The sequence below is a fragment of the Helicoverpa zea genome, chromosome 1, assembly GCF_022581195.2.
Source record: "Helicoverpa zea isolate HzStark_Cry1AcR chromosome 1, ilHelZeax1.1, whole genome shotgun sequence".
Classification (NCBI taxonomy): domain Eukaryota; kingdom Metazoa; phylum Arthropoda; class Insecta; order Lepidoptera; family Noctuidae; genus Helicoverpa; species Helicoverpa zea.
In genome coordinates this window covers 7,316,560-7,339,248 of record NC_061452.1, presented here as the reverse complement: position 1 = coordinate 7,339,248, position 22,689 = coordinate 7,316,560, and the positions used below count along the sequence as shown (strand labels likewise).

The 22,689-nt window shown below is 36.4% G+C and overlaps 5 protein-coding genes across 7 annotated transcripts; 2 read left to right on the top strand and 3 right to left on the bottom strand.

The window, feature by feature from the left end:
• Window positions 1-3,064, bottom strand: LOC124645623 (gamma-interferon-inducible lysosomal thiol reductase-like). The gene is made up of 4 exons (XM_047185429.1): window positions 2,677-3,064; window positions 2,093-2,278; window positions 1,769-1,942; window positions 1-1,651 (listed from the first exon to the last, which is right to left on the bottom strand). The coding sequence occupies exons 1-4, from the start codon at window positions 2,788-2,790 to the stop codon at window positions 1,421-1,423; spliced, it is 705 nt and encodes a 234-aa protein (XP_047041385.1). The 5' UTR covers window positions 2,791-3,064; the 3' UTR covers window positions 1-1,420.
• A 360-nt stretch (window positions 3,065-3,424) lies between these two features.
• On the bottom strand, window positions 3,425-5,726 carry LOC124645615 (splicing factor 45). Its single transcript, XM_047185418.1, has 7 exons — window positions 5,359-5,726; window positions 5,087-5,267; window positions 4,830-4,948; window positions 4,309-4,515; window positions 4,009-4,162; window positions 3,814-3,908; window positions 3,425-3,718 (listed from the first exon to the last, which is right to left on the bottom strand). The coding sequence occupies exons 1-7, from the start codon at window positions 5,512-5,514 to the stop codon at window positions 3,446-3,448; spliced, it is 1,185 nt and encodes a 394-aa protein (XP_047041374.1). The 5' UTR covers window positions 5,515-5,726; the 3' UTR covers window positions 3,425-3,445.
• Window positions 5,727-8,239: 2,513 nt separating this feature from the next.
• On the top strand, window positions 8,240-9,438 carry LOC124632277 (MICOS complex subunit MIC19-like). The gene is made up of 3 exons (XM_047167054.1): window positions 8,240-8,441; window positions 8,647-8,883; window positions 9,248-9,438. The coding sequence occupies exons 1-3, from the start codon at window positions 8,313-8,315 to the stop codon at window positions 9,347-9,349; spliced, it is 468 nt and encodes a 155-aa protein (XP_047023010.1). The 5' UTR covers window positions 8,240-8,312; the 3' UTR covers window positions 9,350-9,438.
• Window positions 9,439-10,732: 1,294 nt separating this feature from the next.
• LOC124632253 (serine/threonine-protein kinase greatwall) lies at window positions 10,733-15,835 on the top strand. Of its 3 annotated transcripts, none has more exons than XM_047167017.1 (12): window positions 10,734-10,943; window positions 11,033-11,281; window positions 11,383-11,611; window positions 11,695-11,868; window positions 11,941-12,059; window positions 12,165-12,349; window positions 12,718-12,927; window positions 13,013-13,226; window positions 13,367-13,524; window positions 14,407-14,531; window positions 14,867-15,079; window positions 15,506-15,835. In XM_047167017.1, exons 1-12 carry the CDS (start codon window positions 10,851-10,853, stop codon window positions 15,550-15,552), a joined length of 2,016 nt encoding a protein of 671 aa, XP_047022973.1. In that variant the 5' UTR covers window positions 10,734-10,850; the 3' UTR covers window positions 15,553-15,835. The 3 variants fall into 3 exon arrangements, 2 of the variants coding, with proteins under 2 accessions (XP_047022973.1, XP_047022983.1); XM_047167027.1 differs by having other exon boundaries at window positions 10,735-10,943; window positions 11,695-11,835; XR_006984603.1 differs by lacking the exon at window positions 14,407-14,531 and having other exon boundaries at window positions 10,733-10,943.
• Window positions 15,836-15,855: 20 nt separating this feature from the next.
• LOC124632269 (proclotting enzyme-like) lies at window positions 15,856-22,689 on the bottom strand. Its single transcript, XM_047167044.1, has 12 exons — window positions 21,494-22,689; window positions 18,683-18,762; window positions 18,235-18,405; window positions 18,032-18,147; window positions 17,787-17,941; window positions 17,626-17,711; window positions 17,452-17,547; window positions 17,163-17,329; window positions 16,903-17,038; window positions 16,679-16,820; window positions 16,323-16,468; window positions 15,856-16,243 (listed from the first exon to the last, which is right to left on the bottom strand). The coding sequence occupies exons 1-12, from the start codon at window positions 21,630-21,632 to the stop codon at window positions 16,088-16,090; spliced, it is 1,590 nt and encodes a 529-aa protein (XP_047023000.1). The 5' UTR covers window positions 21,633-22,689; the 3' UTR covers window positions 15,856-16,087.

The window sequence follows — 22,689 nt, the reverse complement described above, 5'->3', positions numbered from 1 at the left end:
TTTTTTTTACGTTCGAGACATTATATTTTTATTATTAAATTCACAGCGTCATTTCTACAATCTATACACAGTACAACAAAACGACATTTTCCCACTACATCTACCCCCGAAATAAAGTAACCCTCGCTAAGAGTTGTAACTATCGCAGTTTCTTTCCCTTTTACCTTAAGATAAACATCGAGCCTCTTCATTGACTTTAAATATAGTGCATCACAACATTTCTTTAAAATTATTTATGGAATTTTTGTCTCATCTAACACCTTAGGAAGACACTATAACTTTTATTATTTTGAATGTTGTATCTGAAACAGTCCGTAATATCGGAATTTTACGTATATTTACCAATGCCATCGCATAAGAAAATACCTTATACATTTTTAAGTTCTTACACTGGCTCTGTAAAAACTTAAATGTGGGCCACAAAAATGATCATGTTAATGGTATTATAAATCTGCTACAAAAAGCCGAAAACAATACATTATAATTATATGTAAAATGAAACGGTTTTTCATCACATGTTCCCTTAAAAGAAACCCTTAATGTTATGGTTATGATCATATACATTTTAGCTATGATTTATGAAAAGTTTACAGTCAGTTTAAAAAAAATACTGTCACTAAAAATATCTTCTAGTTTGGATTATACAGTCTTTGCCTATGTCCAGCAGTGGACTGCGATAGGCTGATGATTGATTGATTGATTGGATTATACACACTTAGTTTGTTCAGACTTTTAACCTAAAGCGTAAAATATTATCATGAATGATTTAATTAAGTAAGTATTTTAGTTTATACTGGACCTACCATTACAAGAAATTCATCATGATTACATTTTATAAATTGACTGAAAAAGGTTTTATAGAAAAATGGGTAAATTAAAGTTATAAAAATACAACAGTTTGTTAAAGAAAATAATGTAGTTATCACTAAATGCAATAACAACCAAAGTTGTTTGGTCAGAAAATTTCTAAAAATATTTGTTCATTGACTCATTAAAGTTTAGGAAACACAACCCATTACAACTTAGGTACTTATAAACAAACAATTAATATATCTAACATATCACCAAAATTATATTTTTGAATATAATACTTCAATAGCCTTTTTAGTTCCCAAAACATTCAATAAAATGATTTGCTTAACCAATAATAGTGCACATGATAGTGCGTTTCTAATTGCTTGCTACCATGAGTAATTTATTTGAATGGAATACAATCAATAGGATTAAGCTGTTGCAAATTGTACAATGTAGGCATACCGTGTACACAGCATTGGTAATTGCCATAGTATTTAAAAATTTCATGGAAGTATTAACTGAGCAATTTAAATTTGAGCTTAACATTAACAAAACACTGGAATTCATGGATTTACTCAAAATGCTGGAGTATGTTATGCAAGTTTGGACGATAAAATTTGTTTTGTCACAAGCATGGTGGTGGTAGAGGCATGTCAATCAATTTGCATACTTCTAATAGGAAATTTTTCAGTATGGCAGCTTGGTTGTCCCTTGAACCATTGATTGTTATTGTCGGAATAAATGTTGGCTTCAATATATGGGTATCATCTCCATGTTTCTTGAGTAGATTAGTTCCAAGTTCATTGTGAGCACAGTGACTGATAGGATCAGCTTCAATCTTCATTTCCTTTGCACACTGTAAGAGTAATTAACATTATTTTAGTTCATCCTTAAACTCTATTGGTGATATTTCAATTAAGTATTTTTTATAATTAAATCTTTAAAAGAAAATTATCAAAATTTTGATATTTACTCTGGCAAGAGCACCATCAGCATCCATATTGTCTGAGATCATGCATTCAGTTATCTTGACAGACGTAGTCATGTTAGCCACAGCCTCTATTGCACACGCATGGATCTTGTTAGCATAACACTCTTCCTCACCATGCTGGCATTGGAAGAAATACTTCCCATTCTCTTCTTTGGTCTATAACAAAAACATTTAAATAATAATAAGTAGGATATCTTTAGAAAGATTCTACATTATATTGTTACTGCTAGTTTCTATTGTTGGGGTTTATTATTTTTGTCACAATTAAATAGTGTTTAATGTTCAATAGTGATCTAAAATACTTACTGTAGCCTTTCCATAGGGTACTAATGTAACATCTAGGAACTCCGATAGCTTTTCCGTCACTGGTCCCAGATGCCTCACAAAGAAATGCTTGGAGTCCGGACAAAGGGCTTCATAATACACCCTCACCTTAACTTTGTCTTGTTTATGCTTATTATACTTGTCATCTTCCAACTCCACTATACCAGACTGGAAATAATAGAATAATAACATGTTCATGAAATGAGTCTATGGGAAATACTTTCTATAGAGAATGAGATAAATAGATCTATTGTAATAAGCAGAACATAATAGGGCCATATTTCTTTCATTAAAAACTAAACTTCTTGAATCAAAACATGAATGAGTGGCTCAGATTTGATTTTGTTACTCTGTTTAAAGCATTCAATAATATTTGAAACATTTGCTATGACAAAATATAGAATAATAAAGCTATGCATGTATAAGGAAAATCAATATGCAGAGCATTTGTATCTATCGACTTAGTATGGCACCCGTATCACGTTTTATAGATAATAGAGGAAAAATATTGGTCAGCAAAGATTATCTAGTTCTAATGACATTCCAGCGAAAGATAAATAGCTTACCTCTGATATTTGTGTGGCAGATTTATCAGGCAACAGGCGGAAGAACTGCCACATAATCAACACGAGCAGTAGTATTACTATTAATCTATATCGATTACATGTATAAAATGCCATTTTAATTGATATTATGTTATTTTATCATTCAATATTTTACGATACACTTATACCAATAAGTGGGACGATGCACTTTTAGCAGCTGGTATAAGACGAACACGTTTACACCTTTAAACCATATCTGATTATAAGATATTATGTTTTAGTATTATTTGAAATCAATACACTCAAATTATAATAAAGTCATTGCTTATTACACGCTTTTTATATTGTTTAGTTACTACAAGTAAGAAATAGTAAACACATTATCACAATGAATGAGAATGACATGACTCGATTTGTATTGAGATTTCACAAAGTGACAGCAACTGGTTTGTTTGTCTATACTCGTGACATTTATAATCTATGGTAAACGCTTTCCAAGCGTTTCCTTTAACAGCGCTTTCACACTGGCGGATTTTCCGAGCGCGTACACGCGCGACAGCAAAATGTTTGTATACTCCGGTAAAAAAAATCACGCTGAAAATCGAGCGAGAAACTATTGCAACTCGGGATGTCGCACGCTTGCGATCGGCTTAGCTACGAGCTGAAAATAATAAAACGCGGACGAAAATCACAGTTGCGTATGTTCCACTCGGTTTTCCAGAGTGAGTTTGTGAATTTTTATTTTAGGTAAGTAAAATAAAAGTAGGAGTTTATTTACTACAGTAAATTATTATTCAGTCAACTGCAGGGAGGCGAATTTTTCTACGTCATAAAATCCTGCCTTAACTTGTCTGCCACCAAAAAATCTGCCATTCAAGTCAACAACTGCTTTGATAGCACTTTCAATCCTTTTGAATTCAACAAAAATTCTGACAGCTTCATCTGATGGAGCATTGGGCATTTCAAATATTAACACTTTTATAACATCTCCATATTTTGTGTTACACTCGTCTTTGACTTCAGGTTCTAATTCTTCATCTACGTCTCCTGGTCCAACCATATTCTGAAAATGAATTTCAAAATGGATTATTATATGATTTCAGAGAAAGATCCGAGAGAAGATCTAATGTAATATTAAAAAAATAGACTTGGACATACTCTTAATAACACTACTTTGCTGGGTGACTTCATTATCTCTGTGATAGAAGGCTCCCGGTTGAGTGAATGGGGAGAATTAGATGCATTTGGTGAATCTGAAATTGAACAGCCAATTATTTACATATTCCATAGGCTTATGCATAAATTTTAGTGTTATCAAAACTCTGGTACTATTTGAATTTGCTGAACAAATACCTGGACCTGGCAGGGAAGGCATGGCGAATCCAGGAGGGGGCATAACATTGCCGCCATCTTTCTCATGAATAATGCGACCACCACGTTTGGAAGTCTTTTCAACTTGCAGAGCCACTGACATTCCTTGTTCTTTTTTACCCAAACCTTGACCTTCCTATAGATACAAGAATAACAAATGAAAAATTATAGGTCCAAATCATCTTACTGTCTTGTATATTAAAATAGATTAATAATGACAAATGAAAACGAATGTAAGTGTGCATTTGCTATCTCAAAATACTATTTTAATGAAAGTCCTACCTTAAAACCATATTTAGCCATAATTTTAGCAGCTACAGAGCTTGCGCCATATCCGCCGATAGAGAAGCCAACTGATGGGGGAGGTGTGGGCATGCTTGGTGGCATGGGGGGAGGAGAAGGTGTCTCCACTGTGAGTGATGGGGGCGGGGCTATCGCAGCACCTGCTGACCGCTTTGATATCTCCTCAGCTTCTTCTTCCTCTGGTTGCTGTATGAAACAAGAGTTATTTTAATTATCTGGATTCATTTGGTAACACTACATGATTCTGACAGCTGTTTAATGGCCTGATATGTTAATAATGTACAATTGAATGAATTGTAGCAAAGATATTTGTGTCAGTTCACGGTAAAAGGTACCTAATGGCACTTACGACATTATGTTTTTTTAGTCTAAGCAAGATTGTAGAATTTGTATCTCCAAATGACTTAAGCGCCAAAGTCCATAAGGTACCTTTTGTCATGAAATGACACATTTTTACATTTTAATATAAAATTATCAATTTGATTCAGAAATATAATTACCATAGCCACCATAGTTTTTTCTGGTATAATATCTTCTTCATCCCCAAATCTGCTTTTTCGTTTCCGTTCTGATCTGTCACCTCTGTCTCCATCAAGTTGCAATCTCTTTGCCTGTATTTCTGGAATTAAAAAAATATAAGTCAGAAAGATACAGAGAGAAAATGTTTATTTTAGGTAAAATTACTTTGTCAATAAAAAATCATCAATACAATAACAATAAAATTGTGTAGTGATATAATATACTAAATATTTCATACCTTTGGCAACTTTTTCATAGTCATTAGGCCACATGGGGTCATATTCATTAGCCACATTCCAATCAAAATCACGAACATTCAGTGATGCTGTCAATGTTTTGCCTTGACTCTTGGGACTGTTGGAGTTAGATTCGTCATCATCTTTTGGTTTACTTTTCAAATCTATCACAGGAGTCAGAACCTGGAAATAAATGAGAAGAAAAACCCCTTAAAATAATGCAGTAATAGATCCAATTTAGAACTGTCCTCACTTAAATTTGCTGCCTCATTACCTGCGTGGAACGCCGTAAAGCCTCGCGCTTGGGCTGGGTAACTGCTGCTTTTTTTAATTGCAACTGAGACTGTAATAACTTGATACCAGAAGACCATCCAGCAACCTTTTCGGTGGTACGAGCTTTGATTGTATCAAGATCGTCGTACAGCGACATCCTTGCCTATATTATTTTAATACACACAAACGAGACATAAATACCCCTATCTAAAACTACAACGTATCAAAGACAGCCGATGAAATCTTGCTTGAATGGACTGTAATCCTAATCAATTATTTATTGAAATTAAATAATATGTTATTTTTTTGTTCACCGAACTTATTCAACAATTTTGACATGTAATGTCAAATGACAAACAAACATGCCATCATCGCATGCCATTGCATGCCATTGACAAACATAGACAACAACTGGAAGTTTTTTCCTGGTTTCATTCTTTCACGTTCCTTCTTTCATATGCATATGAAAAATTTTGGAAACTTACATCCCGTCTTTTTGAAACCAAGGCGGGAAATATTCAGTATAGGAATTTAGTAATTCCAGACTTTACCTAATAAAATACTAACGAACATCTCGTTCAAATATCTTCTTTCTCCTGCCCTGTTCCCAAATATTACTTGGGGTCGGCGCAATATGTCATTTTCTTCCATTTTCCCCTGTCACTCGTCATACTGACACTCACTCCCTTCCTATTCATATCATCTTTCAGGCAATCCATCCATCTTTTCTTAGGTCTTCCTCTTCCTCTCCATCCATCTACATTCATACTTAGCACACACTTTGTTGCATGCGTATCATCCCTCCTCATTACATATCCATACCACGACAATCTTCTACTTCTCATCTTTTCTGTAACTGGCGCTACTTTCAGACTTCCTCTAATGTAATCATTCCTCACTTTATCCATTCTTGTAACACCACACATCCATCTCAGCATTCTCATTTCTGTTACATGCACTCTCTTCTCGTCCCTCTTTTTCAATGCCCAACACTCCGATCCATACAGGACGACAGGTCTAATGACGGATTTGTAAATTTTGCCCTTCAGTTTGAGGGGCATCCGCGGGTCACAAATAGCGCTAGTTACCTGTCGCCACTTCATCCATCCAGTATTGATCCGATGCGTAACGTCCCTGTTCACCTCACCGTCACTTTGGACGAGTGAACCAAGGTACCGGAAGTCGGAGCAAACTGGTAGGGGCATGCCGGCTAGGGTTATGGTCATGGGTCCCGAAATACCGCCAAAATCACAATGAAGGTATTCGGTTTTACTCCTGCTCACCTTTAAACCCACTGTCTCCAGTCTCAGCCGCCATGCCTCCAATCTACTCTGGACCTCTGGCCCACTCTCCCCCACCAGAACAATGTCATCGGCGAAAAGCCTACACCAGGGTGCCTCCTCCCGTATATCTGCCGTAAGCGCGTCCATTACAAGCAGGAAGAGATACGGGCTGAGGGCCGACCCCTGATGTAAGCCAACACCTACACTGAAGCTGGCGGTAGTGCCCGCTGCGGACCGGACTTCTGTACGGCATCTGCCGTACATCGCTCGGATCAACTGCACATACTTCCCTGGTATACCTTTCTCCTCAAGGGCCCACCACAAAACCTCACGAGGCACCCGGTCATATGCCTTCTCGAGGTCAACGAACACCATATGCAAGTTTTTGTGTGCACCCCTGTACTTTTCGCACAATTGGCGAATACAGAATATAGCGTCCGTTGTACTCCGACCAGGCATAAAACCGAATTGATTTCGTGCGATATCACTCTCTTCTCTCAGCCTCCTTTCAATAACTTTCTCCCACACTTTCATACTATGTGACATTAGCTTTATTCCTCTATAGTTGTTGCAATTCAACACATCACCCTTGTTCTTAAAAATGGGCACCAGGAAACTATTGCACCACTCGTCTGGTATAGTTTCCTCTTGCAACAACTTATTGAAGAATAAAGCCAGCCATTTTCATCCATCCATCTTTAATAATTTCAACACTTCCACTGGTATTCCATCTGGCCCTATCGCTTTTCCATTTTTCATTCCATTCACTGCTAATCTGACCTCATCCTCACATACATTTCTTACAAGGCCCTCGTTCACCGCTTTATGATGGAGCACACCGCTCCACTCATTTTCTTCATTCATCAGTCTTTCAAAATATTCCTTCCACCTACCTTTAATCTCCACATCATTCGACAGGACCGTTCCGTCTCCATTCTTTACACACCTTATCTGGCATACATCTCTTGTCATTTTCTCCCTAGATTTAACCAATCGGTAAAAGTCATTTTGACCAGCTGGGCTATCTAGGGAGTCATACATCTTCTCGTGCGCTTTTGCCCTTGAAACAGCCACAATCTTCTTTGCTTTCTTCTTACATTCATCATATTCAGCCTTTTTTTGTGCTTTTTCACTATCATCATTGTCTTCCGTCCGCTGCCATTCCTTGAATTTCATCTTCTTTTCCTTTAATACACTCTGCACTTCTTCCACCCACCACCAAGTTTCCTTCTCTATCACACCATTCCCTTTTGATTCTCCTAGAATGCTTCTTGCCGCTTTCCTTATACACGTCGCCATTTCATTCCAGCATTCATTCACATTCTTTTCATTCATTTCTCCCATTTCAATCATCTTATCAACCACTACTTTTCTAAATTCCTGGGCCAACTCAGCCTTCCCCAACAGGTGCCATTTGATTTTGGGGGGCCGTCTCTCTTTGGCTTTTGGCATCTCGTTCAAATATAAAGAAAATATAAATAACGAAAGAGTATTTTATGAAAAGAGTGAATACACCAACTTTTGATATATTTTTTTTTTCTTTTTGAATCATCAAGATTGAAAGAAGATTGATGTTTTGGAAAAAGATTGTCAAAAATGACAAATTTTGTAGCATAAATTGACTTGTCCAATCAGTATGTATTGAACATTTTAATGGAACAAAATTTTTAAAATGGGAACTTTTGTTAGTAAAGATACCAGACGTATTAGCTTTGATAACACTTTTGCGTTTAGTCCTCCTATATCTCTTCAAAAATCAATAGAAGCAGAAAATGTAATAGCTTTTGATAACCTGCCGCCTGTAAGTTTATCTGGTTTCATCCTATATTCAGGCCCCATTTGCAATTCTTTTTTATTTCTTGGATAATTTATTTCCTTAGGTGCTTCGGTTTCGAACGGTATGAATACTCTATAAAATGAATTAAGAATTTTGCTAATTAATATTATCTTTGAGAATCATCCACAAATGTCATTTGCCATAATAATAAACGTAGTCGTATTTTTAGGAGCCCACAGATGAATTATTATTTAAAGATAAGGGCGTAGATTACCAAGATGATGGTGAAATGGATTACTGGTCACATAGAATAGATTACTTGAAGAAAGAACATCAAATCATCAATAAGATTATTGAAGCTGAATACGATAAAAACATTGAAACTACTAATAAAACATTTGAATCCCCTAAAATAACGCATGAAAGGATTCAAAAAATTAAACCTTGTTTCGATTGGAGAGTAAAGGTATACCTCGTTATATCATTGTTCCTATAGTCGAAATAATACCCTTTTCATATTTATTGTTTTACATACTAACGCAAATGCAATATCCGAAATATCAATTTTGTTACATTATAATACATGTATAGCTGATGAGTAGGTACCCATGTATATAGCTTAGACAGCTTTATATCCAGAGAATAGTCAGTAGTGCAATTTTCCGAAAGTTTGCAGCAGTTGCAGTTTGTCTTGCATGGTTGGGTAACATATTATGTACCTACTTAAGTATTAGTAAGATTTACCTACATAGTTTCAAACAAAATATTTCCAAAACTATGTATAACTTCTTGATATAAAGTCAATAACACATAATGTTTTTTTTGTATAGATAATGAAATGTTACGAGGATAATACTCATCAACCGTTGGTTTGTTCAGCGTTAGTCCAAGCGTTTACCAACTGTGTCACAAATTGCAGACTAGAAGATTAATTTGAACTGAATTTCTGAATGTGTGGACTGTTTTTGACAACGTTTTACTACTTTTTGATAAAAACAATTAATAAACTATGGCGATTCCCCATACCTCTTTTTTTTTTGTTAAATTAAAAATGACCTTTCCCGCTGTGGGTAGAGAGAGCCCTCCTACTTCACCATGTCCTGCACGTTTCCCTGCCACATGTTTGATTTTATCCAACTTTGATATTGATCACAGTCACAGGGGTTCTTTTCATAGGCTCTGTACAGACGGACTGCATTTCTAGTGCAATCCAACTGCAATTTGCAGTTCATGGGCAGTTTGAATACAGTTGACACGACTGCAATAGAACTGCAAATCAAACGTGCAGTCCGATTGCAGTTGGGATGCAGTCGTGTTCTGAAGTTGATTTGCAATTCTATTGCAGTCGTGTCAACTGCATTCAAACTGCCCTTGAACTGCAAATTGCAGTTGGATTGCAGTTGAAATGCAGTCCGTCTGTCTAGAGCCTTAGCGGATAAAAGTATTCTTGACTCAAAATTAAACTTAAATTTTATTCAGAACCATCGATATATATGTACTACGTACTAGATAGAACGTTCCGAACAAAAAGCTTACCACACTGAACTGCAGTGCAGACTATGCAGTGCCCAAAATGGCAAATCAGAGCGATTTTGACACCTGCGTCAGATGGATGTCTATGAAACGACAATTATAAAATAGAAAATACATATCAAGGTATAAACTTACACATATAAACTAATTCGAGAGTCAAGTTAGTAAAATTACACGCTGTTCATGCTATTACAACGCTTGTATATCATACTTTTCATTTATAATTCAATTTTACAAATATGCATTAATTTGTTCCCGCCCGCCATCTTAAATTATGGATTAAGAAAATCGTGCAGAAACAGATGTGCCATAAAACTGGCAGTAGGTAAAATATCAATGAAAACAGACTTCACTTTGTCATGGTATGTTCTTACTTTCAAGAAAAAATAATTAAATTCGCGAAAATTTGTGATAGCCCTCTTAAGAAAAAAAAACATCGTAATTAATATTAAAAACCCTAAAAATAAGTTCCTGGTTTTAATATATTACATGATTTTGCATTCAATTAGATATAAATAAACTTTTTGATATATTACATGATTTTGAATTCACTTAGATATAAACTTTTTGAGTAATGAAAAATGTAGGCAAAATACAAGCGACGTTTCTGCAATTAACATCAATGAGGATGACTACATGTCACAATACGTCATCGAGATGTCAACAGACGACATAAGCGGGTAAATTATTTGTATGGATGTTCTTGTCTATCGCTAGAATATATGTCAATGTTCAGAACGCATTGTAATTTGTCATCTCAGTTGTCATGTTGTCAAAAAAGACGGATGTCAGTGTCAAACTCAAATTCATCCGACGTTGGATTCGAAATCGTGCGCCGTGGAGATTTGTTCCTATCATGTTATTATTTGTGTGGCTAATTTAGTAAATTAAGTCACCACTATGGCTACAAACGATTCAAATGTAGAAGATGATGCTTCATGTCACACTATTTTGGATAAAATCAATTCAATAAACGACACTGTTGTCACCAAGGTACCTACATAATATTATAACACTATTGCCAACAATCCCTTTTAATATATATTGTTACATTTTATTAATTTATACGTGTTTTTTTCTAGGCACCAGATATTAATGATTTCACCATCATTAAACCTATTAGCCGTGGCGCTTTCGGTAAAGTTTTCTTAGCACACAAAAAGAGCAATAAGGATCAGCTGTATGCCATCAAAGTTATGAAAAAGTCGGATATGATCAACAAAAATATGGTCACGCAAGTTGTAACTGAGAGAAATGCTTTGGCACTCTCAAGAAGCCCTTTTTGTGTCCATTTATTTTATTCTTTGCAATCAACTTCTTCTATATACCTGGTGAGAATGGAACAAATTATTATTTGAAATCATAAACTACATAATTCTATGTATTTCCTTGCTGATAAGCCTTTGCCTAAGACCTATTCAATAACTTTCAGGTGATGGAGTATATGGTTGGTGGTGATTTAAAATCATTGCTTGGTGTTTATGGGTTTTTAGAAGAATCTATGGCAGTTTTTTATGTAGCAGAAGTCACTCTTGCTCTGGACTACTTGCACAAACACAACATTGTACATAGAGATTTGAAACCAGATAACATGCTCATCTCCAGATCAGGCCATGTCAAACTAACTGATTTTGGTTTGTCCAAAATTGAAGTTAATAGAGGTAATGAAAACTACTTAATTCTTCTGGAACTCATGTAAATCACACTGAAACATTGAGATAAAATTTATATATAAAATTTTTAGATTTGGAGATATCAGACTTTGTGAACTGCACCCCCAGCCTGAACATGAGAACACCAGGCCAGCTGCTGTCACTCACATCTCACTTGTCCTTTGGCTCCGGAGAGAACAGCACACACAACTCTGTCATGTCTACAGACGCTTGTGAGAACCTTCTTGATGAGCTTAAAGAGACCAGTATGCTTCTATTATTTTAATACACCAACTACAATATTAACTATGTATAGTATAACCAATAAAATTTTGCAGGCAAACTGAAAAACCTTTTTGATGGAGTCAGTGGGTTAGAATGCTCACCGTTATTGAATCAGTCACAGATGTCAGGGATACATCCATTTATGAGCGCTGAAAGCATTAATTTCGAAAATGTATGTATTATTCTTAAAACATAATTATGGCAATTGACATTATGAATTTATCTAAAGCTATAACTGACCAATATCTAATTTAACTAACTACCATAATTTTTTCAGTCTCAAGACTCAGGCTCATATCACACTTGTGAAAGTTCAAAGAACAGTTCGAACTCTAGAAGTAACAAGTCTACAGACCCAAGTAGCAATAGTTCAGTGGGAGAGTCCACTATGCTGTCTGATTCACAACATGATCAATCCACTTCACCACTGTGCAGGGGACACTCTTTGAAGAGAATACCCAGGTTGGTATTACTGTGAATATCCTCAGTTAAGTTACTTTGACAACCTAATGTACTCAATGGATGTTGATGCCATTTACAGTATTAAAAAAAAATAAAAAAACGAAAAAGGTGGTTAAATTGTCCCTCATAAGAAGTCAATTAACAATTTATTTAAATCTTAAAATGATGTATGACATAGCACTGAATAAAGTTGCTGATTAGTCCTTGCTCAGCAAAATCATAGAGTAGGTAAAGTATGCAAGTATGCCCTACATTTTTGCCCAATATGAAATGACAGTGGCAGTAGCAGACACTTTTTATGAATCTCAAATACTTACAAATATTAGTATACCTCCTATTTGAAATGTTGAAAAGAATTATTTTTACAGCTTCAGAGCCAAAAAAAGAAAGAGGATTTTGGATTGTGATGGTGACACCCCCACAGGTGTTACAAGCCTCTTGGAGTCTAAAGAAAATCACAGTGGCCTTACACAAGAAATCATGGCATTAGAGTTGAGCCAGAACACACCCAAACGCATGTCCATACACCCTACGCCGGACAAACGTAAAAATCCTATAAAGGGTGTGTTAAAGAAACGGTGGGTACAAAATATAAATTTAAAATTCATATAAACACACTTCAAAAAAGTAACAATTCGCATTCTTCTTTTAAATTATTTACAGATGGGTATCGCAAAATGATAGCCACCATTTCAATGTAGGAGTAATTTTTTCTACTCCTGTATCAAACAAGTCGCCAGAAACAAAGAAGAAAGAGACTCGTTTCAATCTTCCCAAAGAAGATCATCCACCATCTGGGACTAAGGAAAAAACTATAATGTTTGGCAAACATGTTTCAACAAGCTTAGAAATATTTCCTACTAGGAGGTTAAGTAAGGTAAACGGATTGAAATGTTATTTTTTTGCTTTAGCATAATCACAGTCAAATAATATACCTACTTACTGTCTTATCCCTCCTGTATATGAGACCTCAAAAAATTACTATGTACTGTTTCCAATTAGGATTCTATGTTACAGGGCGAAGGAAGTCGGTCACCTACAGATTTGTGTAGGACTCCTCTAGCCACCGCTCATACGCCATACAGGACGCCGAAGAGTGTGCGGCGAGGCAACTTAGTTTCAGACCAAAGGATCTTAGGAACTCCTGATTATTTAGCACCTGAGTTACTTTTGAGGTGAGATGAAGTTAGATAATAAAAACCATATTACCATATCGTTATGTTATAGAGCAGTATGTTATATAGTCCATATTTAATTCTCATCATCATCTTCCTGCCCTGTTCCCAAGTCATTTGGGGTCGGCGCAACATGTCTTTTTCTTCCATTCCTCTCTGTCAGACGTCATACTTACATCCACTCCCTTCTGCTTCATGCCCTCTTTCAGGCAATCAATCCATCTTTTCCTCGGTCTACCTCTGCCTCTCCATCCCTCCACATTCATACTTAGCACACTTTTTGTGGCATGCGTTTCACACCGTCTCATCACATGCCCATACCACGACAAACGCTGACCTCTCATTTTCTCTGTCACTGGCGCTACTTTCAGGCTTCCTCTGATATACTCATTCCTCACTTTGTCCATTCTGGTAACCCCACACATCTATCTCAACATTCTCATCTCTGCTACATGCACTCTTTTCTCATCCTTCTTTTTCAATGCCGTGCAGCTCCCGGTTCCGAATAGGGCTGACCCATATCATCCCGTGGGTGTCGTAAGAGGCGACTAAGGGAAAAAACTATGGACCCGTGAACGTGAAAACCGCCAACAATAGCATTCCCAAGGAGGGTCGTCAGGCAGGCGGACGGTCATAAAAATATAGCCAAATCTATTTGCAATATGTCCATATTTAATTCTATTCTAGAAAAAAAAATCTAAACCTTCTTATCGAGTGAGCTGCTGCTTTAATCATCTAATAAGCCCTAGTGTCAGAGTTTGCTCAAATCAACCCTAAAAAGGCCACTGACGTGGAATTGCAACAACGTTTAAACCGAAGTATTAGAGATTTACTTGCGTGCTTTCTTTCGGTAATTCACGAAAAAATAATTGACATGTTTAGAAAAGGCCATGGTCCTGCAGTGGACTGGTGGGCGCTGGGAGTATGTTTGTACGAGTTCATGACAGGAGTTCCCCCTTTCAATGATGAAACACCACAAGCAGTTTTCAAGAACATACTGTCACGAAGTAAGTTTTTAATATCCACGAAGTTTTGTTTTTTTTAGTTTTTGCCGTAAAAATAGCTTATTATTTGTATGTATTTGGTAATATGTACTTGAATGCTTATTCGTCCATTAATCCATATTGTGTTAGCCGTTTCCCACGGTTTTCACCCACATCCTTGGGGGTTCCCTATTCCCATACCCGTACAAAATGTAGCCTATGTTACTCGAGGATAGTCTAGCTTTCTAACAGTGACAGAAATTTTGAAATCGGTTCAGTAGTTTCAAAGCCTTGAGGCTTAAAACAAACAAAAAATGTTCACTAAGTCAAGTTTACATGTATAATTTACGATATTCCAGACATCGAATGGCCAGAAGACGACGAGGCGCTATCTCCGGAGGCAGTGAGCGCGATCGAGGCGTTACTCACCATGGAGCCGGCAGCGCGGCCGGCGGCCACAGCCGTGAAGGAAATGCCTATATTCCGCAACATCGACTGGGATAACCAACTCAATGTAGAGCCGCCCTTTGTACCTACCCTCGATGATGTACACGATACTGGCTACTTTCAAGGTATGATTGCATTTAATTTAAATTGGATATTTTGTTTTTACTGATCTGATCGTTTATATCCAGTATTGCTTCGATATTGACAACATTCTGCAAGCAGATGTTGGATAGTTGGATGGAAGTTGGGCTAATTAGTGGTATACCTAAAAAAAAAAATCTAATTGTCACGTACTTGTCCGATTGTTCAGCTTATAAAAATAACACATACATTGGGTAAGAGTGAAAAAATATTGTAAACATTAATTAGTAGCTAAAAGGATGCTTGTTAGGTATCTACGAAACTGCCCAAGTACATAAGTATGCTGTTATTGTAGTTGTTGTATGTAGGCGATGAAAAGTTGTAACACATACCTAAAGTAGAAAGTAGTTTGTTGACATAATTATAAGACAGTCACTTTATATTGAAGTGTTTGTTTTCTTTTGTTTCAGCTCGCAATATCCTGCAACATTTGCATGTTTCTAACTTCGACATGTAACGGGAGGTAACTGTAGGTAGACATATTACTCAATATTTAAACAAATGTATTCGTAGATAATGTGATATGTAGTGCGTATAATCGATTTTAATATTGTGATTATTATAGCAAATATTTTACTTACAATAATGTACTAATCAAAACCATATATTTAAAGACTGATTTTATGAACTGTATGCCATTTCATTAATTACTATTTAAGCGAATTTTCATAATGATTTTTGATAGTCAGTGTTTATCATGTAGTCGTAAGATTTTAAAATAAATAACAGTACATTCCAAATAAAATATTTTTATTTAATTTAGAAACTTAAAATTAATTGGCACAAATTCCATAATGTCAAAGTTAATTTTGCAATTAATTGAGAAAAGCAAGGTTCGGTTGTTTTTCTCAAAATAATTGTCCGAAAAATTATTTGTGATACGATTGACAAAATTAAAATATAAAATGCTCACTTCGAAAAAGAGGTACTTGGTTCAAAAAGTGGCAAAGTTTTAATGTTATGCTGAAATTGTAATTCGCTTTAAATCGATTCTACTTGGCGTTTTTCTGGATCCAAGGTAGGAAGTAGGTGACACGGGTGTACACTCCCGGGTACTGGCCTTTACCACAACCGATGCCCCAGGAAACTATACCCACTTGTGTCCAGCGACCGTTCTCGTTCACCATGAGCGGCCCACCACTGTCACCCTGTAAAAAAATACATTGAAGGTTAGTGTCAAAAATATGTCCCATGTCGTCAAAGAAGTTGGTAGTCAAGAAAACTTACGCTGCAAGAGTCCATGCTAGCTTTTCCAGCACAAAGCATATGTTCCACAATTCCGCCGGGAGCAGCACCACCGTACTTCAACTTACACTCCTGGTTCGACCACACTGGAATCGATACCTCTTGTAGAACAGACGGCTGTGGTCCACCTTCACAAAATAAAGCACATTATGACACATTCGGAGCATAAACAACAACGCCCTAAATTAAATAATACGGAACATTTTCATTGTTACAGCATTGTTCAAGATATTATGCTAATTTCTATTGTTACAATAAGAGAAGTCCATATTGCTTTAAAATAATTTCGCACTAAATAATGCACGTTGACGTGTAGTCAGTTGTATGACAATACTTACTTTCGCGCAAACTTCCCCAACCGATGACAGTCGCAACTTTGCCTTGGTATGTGGATCTGCCGGCAACTGGTAGACAAATAGGACGAATATTTTTCGTGAAGGATACTGGCTGATCAATCGTTAGTACGGCTACGTCGTTGTACTGAAAATAATAAAAAAATAAAATATATAATAAGCTCAAACAAGTAAAAATAATGTGCACTCGGTAAAAAAATTATCCTTACCAAAGTACGCATATCGAAACCTCGGTGTCTGACTACGCGCTTGATTTTCCTTTCAATGTGTTGAGTCTCAGTGTTCGTTCGGATATTGTAGTCACCAAGTCTTGCTGTTAAACGCGCAACATCCCATGAGGTCATACTGGAAATAATTGATACGTTATTAAACACGAATTTAGCTCACTACTTTCATTATTCCAACTTTTTGTACTGGAATAGTTAAGTGCCTGATTTACACTAAAACCTTTTTGCATAAGATTACTTACTGCGCCACGCAATGAGCTGCAGAAAGGACATGTCGATCGTCCATCAAGGAGCCTCCACAGAATTGACGTCCTGCGTTGAACAGTGCCACAATCCATGGCCACTCGTTGAGCTCAGCATTATGACCTCCCACGATACGTTCCTCGTCTTGATACGTGCTTTCGTAAGTCTGTAATTAATTGCTCGTGTTATAATGATTCCCATATCTTATCGTCAGATTCTTGCCTTCCCAATCCCAAAGTGCTTCCAATATTTTTATTGGTTATATTGTTGCCTCCTTAAGGTCTTTACCTGAGGCCCATTCTTAATACCGCAAGATCCATCCACTGCAGGTTGAGCCGGTTGTGCGGGCACGCTTGGCTTTGTAGGATACGCTGGCGCCCAGGTCTAAATCATACCAGTCAATTAGTATTTTATCAATTATTTGCAAAAATAATTATAAGGCAATTGAATACTGTCTTCTACCTGTTTCGTTGTGCTTGGAGGCCTAGTTGCCCAAGTTGTTGATGATGCAGGGATGTTACTAGGTGGCTTTGTCGTGACGCCTGCAACTGTCGACAAAATTGTTAGTTTTATTTGCAACTGGAAGACGTAGTATATCCTCTATGTATTGAATAAATACGTACCTAGGGATGGTGGGTGAGTAGGTGCAGTGTGGTCAGGAGGATGGGTGGGAAGCGGGGGGATTGTTGGCGGCCACTGCGCAGGGATCTGACGGAAGTTGTTGTTGTCACCATTGTAGGACCATCTTGAGAACGCTGAAAGTACGCCACCTGGAATTCTTTCAATAAAACGACTTATTAGTAACCTGTTGTTTTGAAGTCTTGTAACCAGATAGCAATAAGATGCAGAAATTTTTGTAAGGTCATACCCTGCAAAGGCTGGAAGTTGAACAGGCACAGCTGGCTGCAGATAGCCAAGTCGCTGAACATCAGGCTCTTGTTGTGGTGGTGTGCCTACTGGTTCAGTGCAGCATACTCCGAATACCTGTCGATAAAAAATTACTTCCATAGTCTGGCAATTCCTTGGTTTTTGAAATTAGATTTATTATGATAAGTGAAACATTTGCTTTACCTCCATGTTCTCCCCATTGATATAGCTGCAAGTATCGTAATGGCCCATCACCCATCCATCCCAGCCGGAGAAGTCGGCTACTTTGAATAGTGGGTAGCAGTCGCGAAAACTCTTGCAAGTTCCTTTCTTCCCTAGGGTCGTTTGGCAGTCGGTACCGAAAGAGTCTTCTGCCTGTAAAAATAAGGAATAAGTAGAAGCGGTCGTTTAGGTAAGGAATTTCAGAAAGGTTATCTATACTAATATTATAAAGAGGAAAACTTTGTTTGTTTGTTTGGTTGTAATGAATAGGCTCAAAAACTACTGGACAATTTTTAAAAATTCTTTCACCATTCGAATGCTTCATTATCCACGAGTAACATAGGCTATATTTTATCCCGGTACGGGCAGTAGTTACCACGGGACGCGGGTGAAACCGCGGGAAAACGGCTAGTATGTTATATATGGATACCTGTCTAGGCCTTAGCAGTATCAATTGTTTTCCATCACGTGTCGAGTTCGAAATATCGCGCTTAACGCGCCCGACGTATGCTGAAAAGGAAAATTGATCTTATTGATTTATACTGAATAATTAAATTTTATAATTATCATAAATTGTATTGTCTACAGAGAGGATAACGTCAAAATATTTTATTGAATAAAGGTACAGTCAGCGCAAAAGTTGGTTGTAAATAAAACACAATTAAAATACTGGCCTTTTACGATCGCATATTAAATCATCCCAGGTTATTAATAACTTCGGAGTTGTTAAACGATGCATCCAAATTTAATTAATACTCCACTTTTGTACATTGTAAAGCAGTCCCTTAAACCCTAAAAAAGCCATTATAAATTCGATATACTGCAATCTTAAAATCGACATGTAATAAAAAGAAAATGTTCAATCCCTTTTTATGATGGCTAATCAACAGCTTCGTTTATAAATCGTCGCAATTTGGCTACATAATAAATATTAAGTATGTTCTCAAGTAAAAAAACTGATGTGCTTGGTACATTGAACCTGTCACATAATGACGGCTGTTGTTTATGATTTGCTCCATCACAACGCAAATGAATAACGGTTTCTTTAATCAAGTCCAATGAACATGTACCGTATTAAGGTCTAAAAAGTATAACTTCTACTTATTAATTATCGTCTTTAAAACCTGTCCTCTCAATACTATTTATGAATTGTGAGTGACTCGTAGGTTTTTACTTTGACGATAAATGCTGCTAATTGACTGTGCCTCTACAGTTTTCTGTTTCCTAGAAAGCTTCTAAACTTTTGTATTTGTTTTATTTAGATGATGTTTTAGATATAAAAGTTTTCTCTACATTGAAATGCTATTGTCTACTAAATTCTAGGGTTCCTGGGTGAATTGAGTCCTAACAGAATGACATATCTTTGTGTAAAAAACTGACCACATGCTCCGTCGGGTACCTAAATTTGAACAATATCAACAGTAGAGTAAACGAACTTTTGCCAGCGATCATCGTAAACATCGGGAAAATTATTATTCTACAGGCGATCTAAAAGCATAGCTTGAGTACAACAGCGTACCAAACGTGTCGTAAACATGCATGTTATTTATTTCGGATTGCTGCATAACGGTTTCCGTTATATTCAAACCTCAGATGGTTATGTGCAGCATGCAAATAATATAAATGACCTAAATATGTACTTTGTGTTCTTACTTTAAACATTGTTGCAGTAAAATGTCATTAGAAAACCTTTAATTTTTTTTGCAGACGTTATTGAATCGAGATGCCAGATGTAGATGAGTAGATAGCCATTTAAAAGTCAACTGGTCCGTGTGGTAGTTATGTACTCGTTGAAAAGCCTACCAGTAAAATTATACGCGTAAATAACCGACCTTGAAGATGTTGGCAGTTCATGTTGAATCGTACTCGAATTACGACCTAGGGTTCTAAATAATTAAACCTGATATTCTGAAGTGCCTTAAATGAAAATATACGACCTTTAAAGGTTCCTAGATTTAAAATGAAAAAATCGTTTAAGTTGGTGTCAAACAAAAGTAGCTGCTATAATAAAGTTGCTTCGGAATATTTTGCTCTGTAAAGACTGCAACGCTATTTTAATGGCATGCCAGTGGTATGCCAACTGGCGCGACACCTTGAACTTGATACCAATAACAAGTAATTTAATTTGCCTTTGGGGTGGAGTTTATAAAGCAATAAATTCTAGTCATAAAAGTACCTATACGTATAGGTATCAGACTTAGCATTCTTATAATAATAAAGCAGAGAGGTGCCAATGTGGCGAAGTTTTTTGTCCTCTGGCTTTGTCACAACAATAACAAGTCTGCTCGGCAATGCATATTAATCTAAGCAGTAACATTTGGCTCTGGATTCCGGGTTCAGTAATCTATAGCGAGAAAATGTCAGCTTTGTCATCCCGCTTCAATCGCCGGTCTCCGATCTAATTAATGTCCTCGAAATGAGTCACAAAAAGTTAACAACTCGAGCCGTAGTATGGACAATGATGTGATTGATGTGATCGAATTTGGATGTGTGGGCGTATGACAATTTGCATTGAATTGATCCCATAGGTAGGTATTTCCGAATAATAGCCCACGTGCTTTAGAAGTTCTGAGTATCAACACAGTCACGGGTTGATGACCAACGTCTTCCTTGAGTACAGTCCAGTAAATAATGATGAAGACAAAAAATAAGGTGTATCCTAGAATGGCTTTGATAAATTGGTTTTAAATGTACTATCGATCACTGTTTTTACAATGAACATAAATCTTAGTTGCAAATTTTAACTTTCTCTAGCCTCAAAACCCCATACCCACATGTGTTGTCCATTGTTTTGAGTCCCCGTAATACAAATACTGGACGTTATACTCATTCTATGAATAAGCCGTACGTGAGTGAGTAAACCTTTATGTTACAGTTAAAGTGTCCACATTAGCACATGTTTAGTCAGTAGGTATTGACCGAAATGGAAAAGTTGTAAATAGGTGCAAAAATATTAAGTTAAGCACAATGGTAATGTTTTTCATTTGAAATATTTTAACAGATCATAATATCATATCGTGTATGCAGATAAGTAAATAAATTACCTAAATGAAATAATTGAAAATAATTTTATTATTTACAGTTACTGTACATTTGACGCTGACTGTACATTTTGATTTCCTTTAACAATGTTAATGAAAAAGAATATTCTATTGTTAATTTGAACGACTCAAAAATTTTAATTATTTGATTTTATAAGCTTTTTTTAATTAATATCGGCAAAAATATTTTAGTCACTTACCATTTAAGATAACCGCATCATCGGTGTAAAACGCACCATCAGCAGCCGAGAATCCATTCGTAACAACGTCGGAGTCACTACCGTAACTAGACGCTAATAGTCCCACCCAAACAATCGTTAATTTAGTTCCTAACAACATTTTAACGCTTTGTTAAGTTACGACATTTACTTAAAAGTATAGCGAACAGTAGTGTGTGATATAAGTAGGTGCGCGCGCGGGTGTGCAGCCCGCAAGGAGTCGCTTCGCAAAATGCTTCGGGCTTTTGACTCCACGCCTTTATAATATTTTGCACTGACGCTCTACATTAGGTTAAAAAAGATAACAGAGCTTTTTCTCCTTTTGTACAGGACTGACATTTGCCGTCCAATACAAATGAGCTTTTATAAAATATGACAACCATTTCGCTCAGCACGCCCGAAAAAGATTCGATGGATGGTGTTTATTTTTGCTGCATTCACACGGGCACCATGGACTAACATAAAGAGTTGTTTATGAGATCAATGAACCTGTTCAAAAATTAATCATATTAAAACCATAGACTATCGTAACATTTCATTTGGGTTGGTGACGAAATGTAAATATTTGCTGATACATTCTTCTTTTGAACAAAACTACAAGCGATTATTTAAATTTATTGGCTATGGTGGCGCCGATCAGCACCATACATGGTCTAGTGTCGTAAATTTCCAAACTGTAAAGTCCTACTTAAAACCTGGAAATCGCTAAAAACAGTTTGAATAAATTATATTATCAATATGGTGGCATTAAGAAGTTTATTTATTTATTTGATAAAAACCTAATCGAAACAAAGCCCATTTACTAACTTATGGATTATGGATATTTTCCAAAGTTATTTTTATCTTCATGCCCCTACAAATAAAACCGACTCACTTAGTAGACGTTTATCCTTTGACAAGGATCCCAAAAAGGTAATGGAATTCACCATCCCTTAAGTTTTGTATGATTTTTCCTGTTTACAACGTCACAATTTTGATGCATGTGATAAGATTATCATACCTGTCTAAAATGTAACTGAGTACTAAAACCGCAACAGGCATTCATTTTTAATGTCACTGACCTTTTTCAAACGAAGGAGCTTTTAATCCCGTATCGACTGTTTGCTCACTTTGTGCAATTAATACTACATAATATATGCAACAAAATTTTTGCATGTGCTTTGCATCAGATTCGCCGC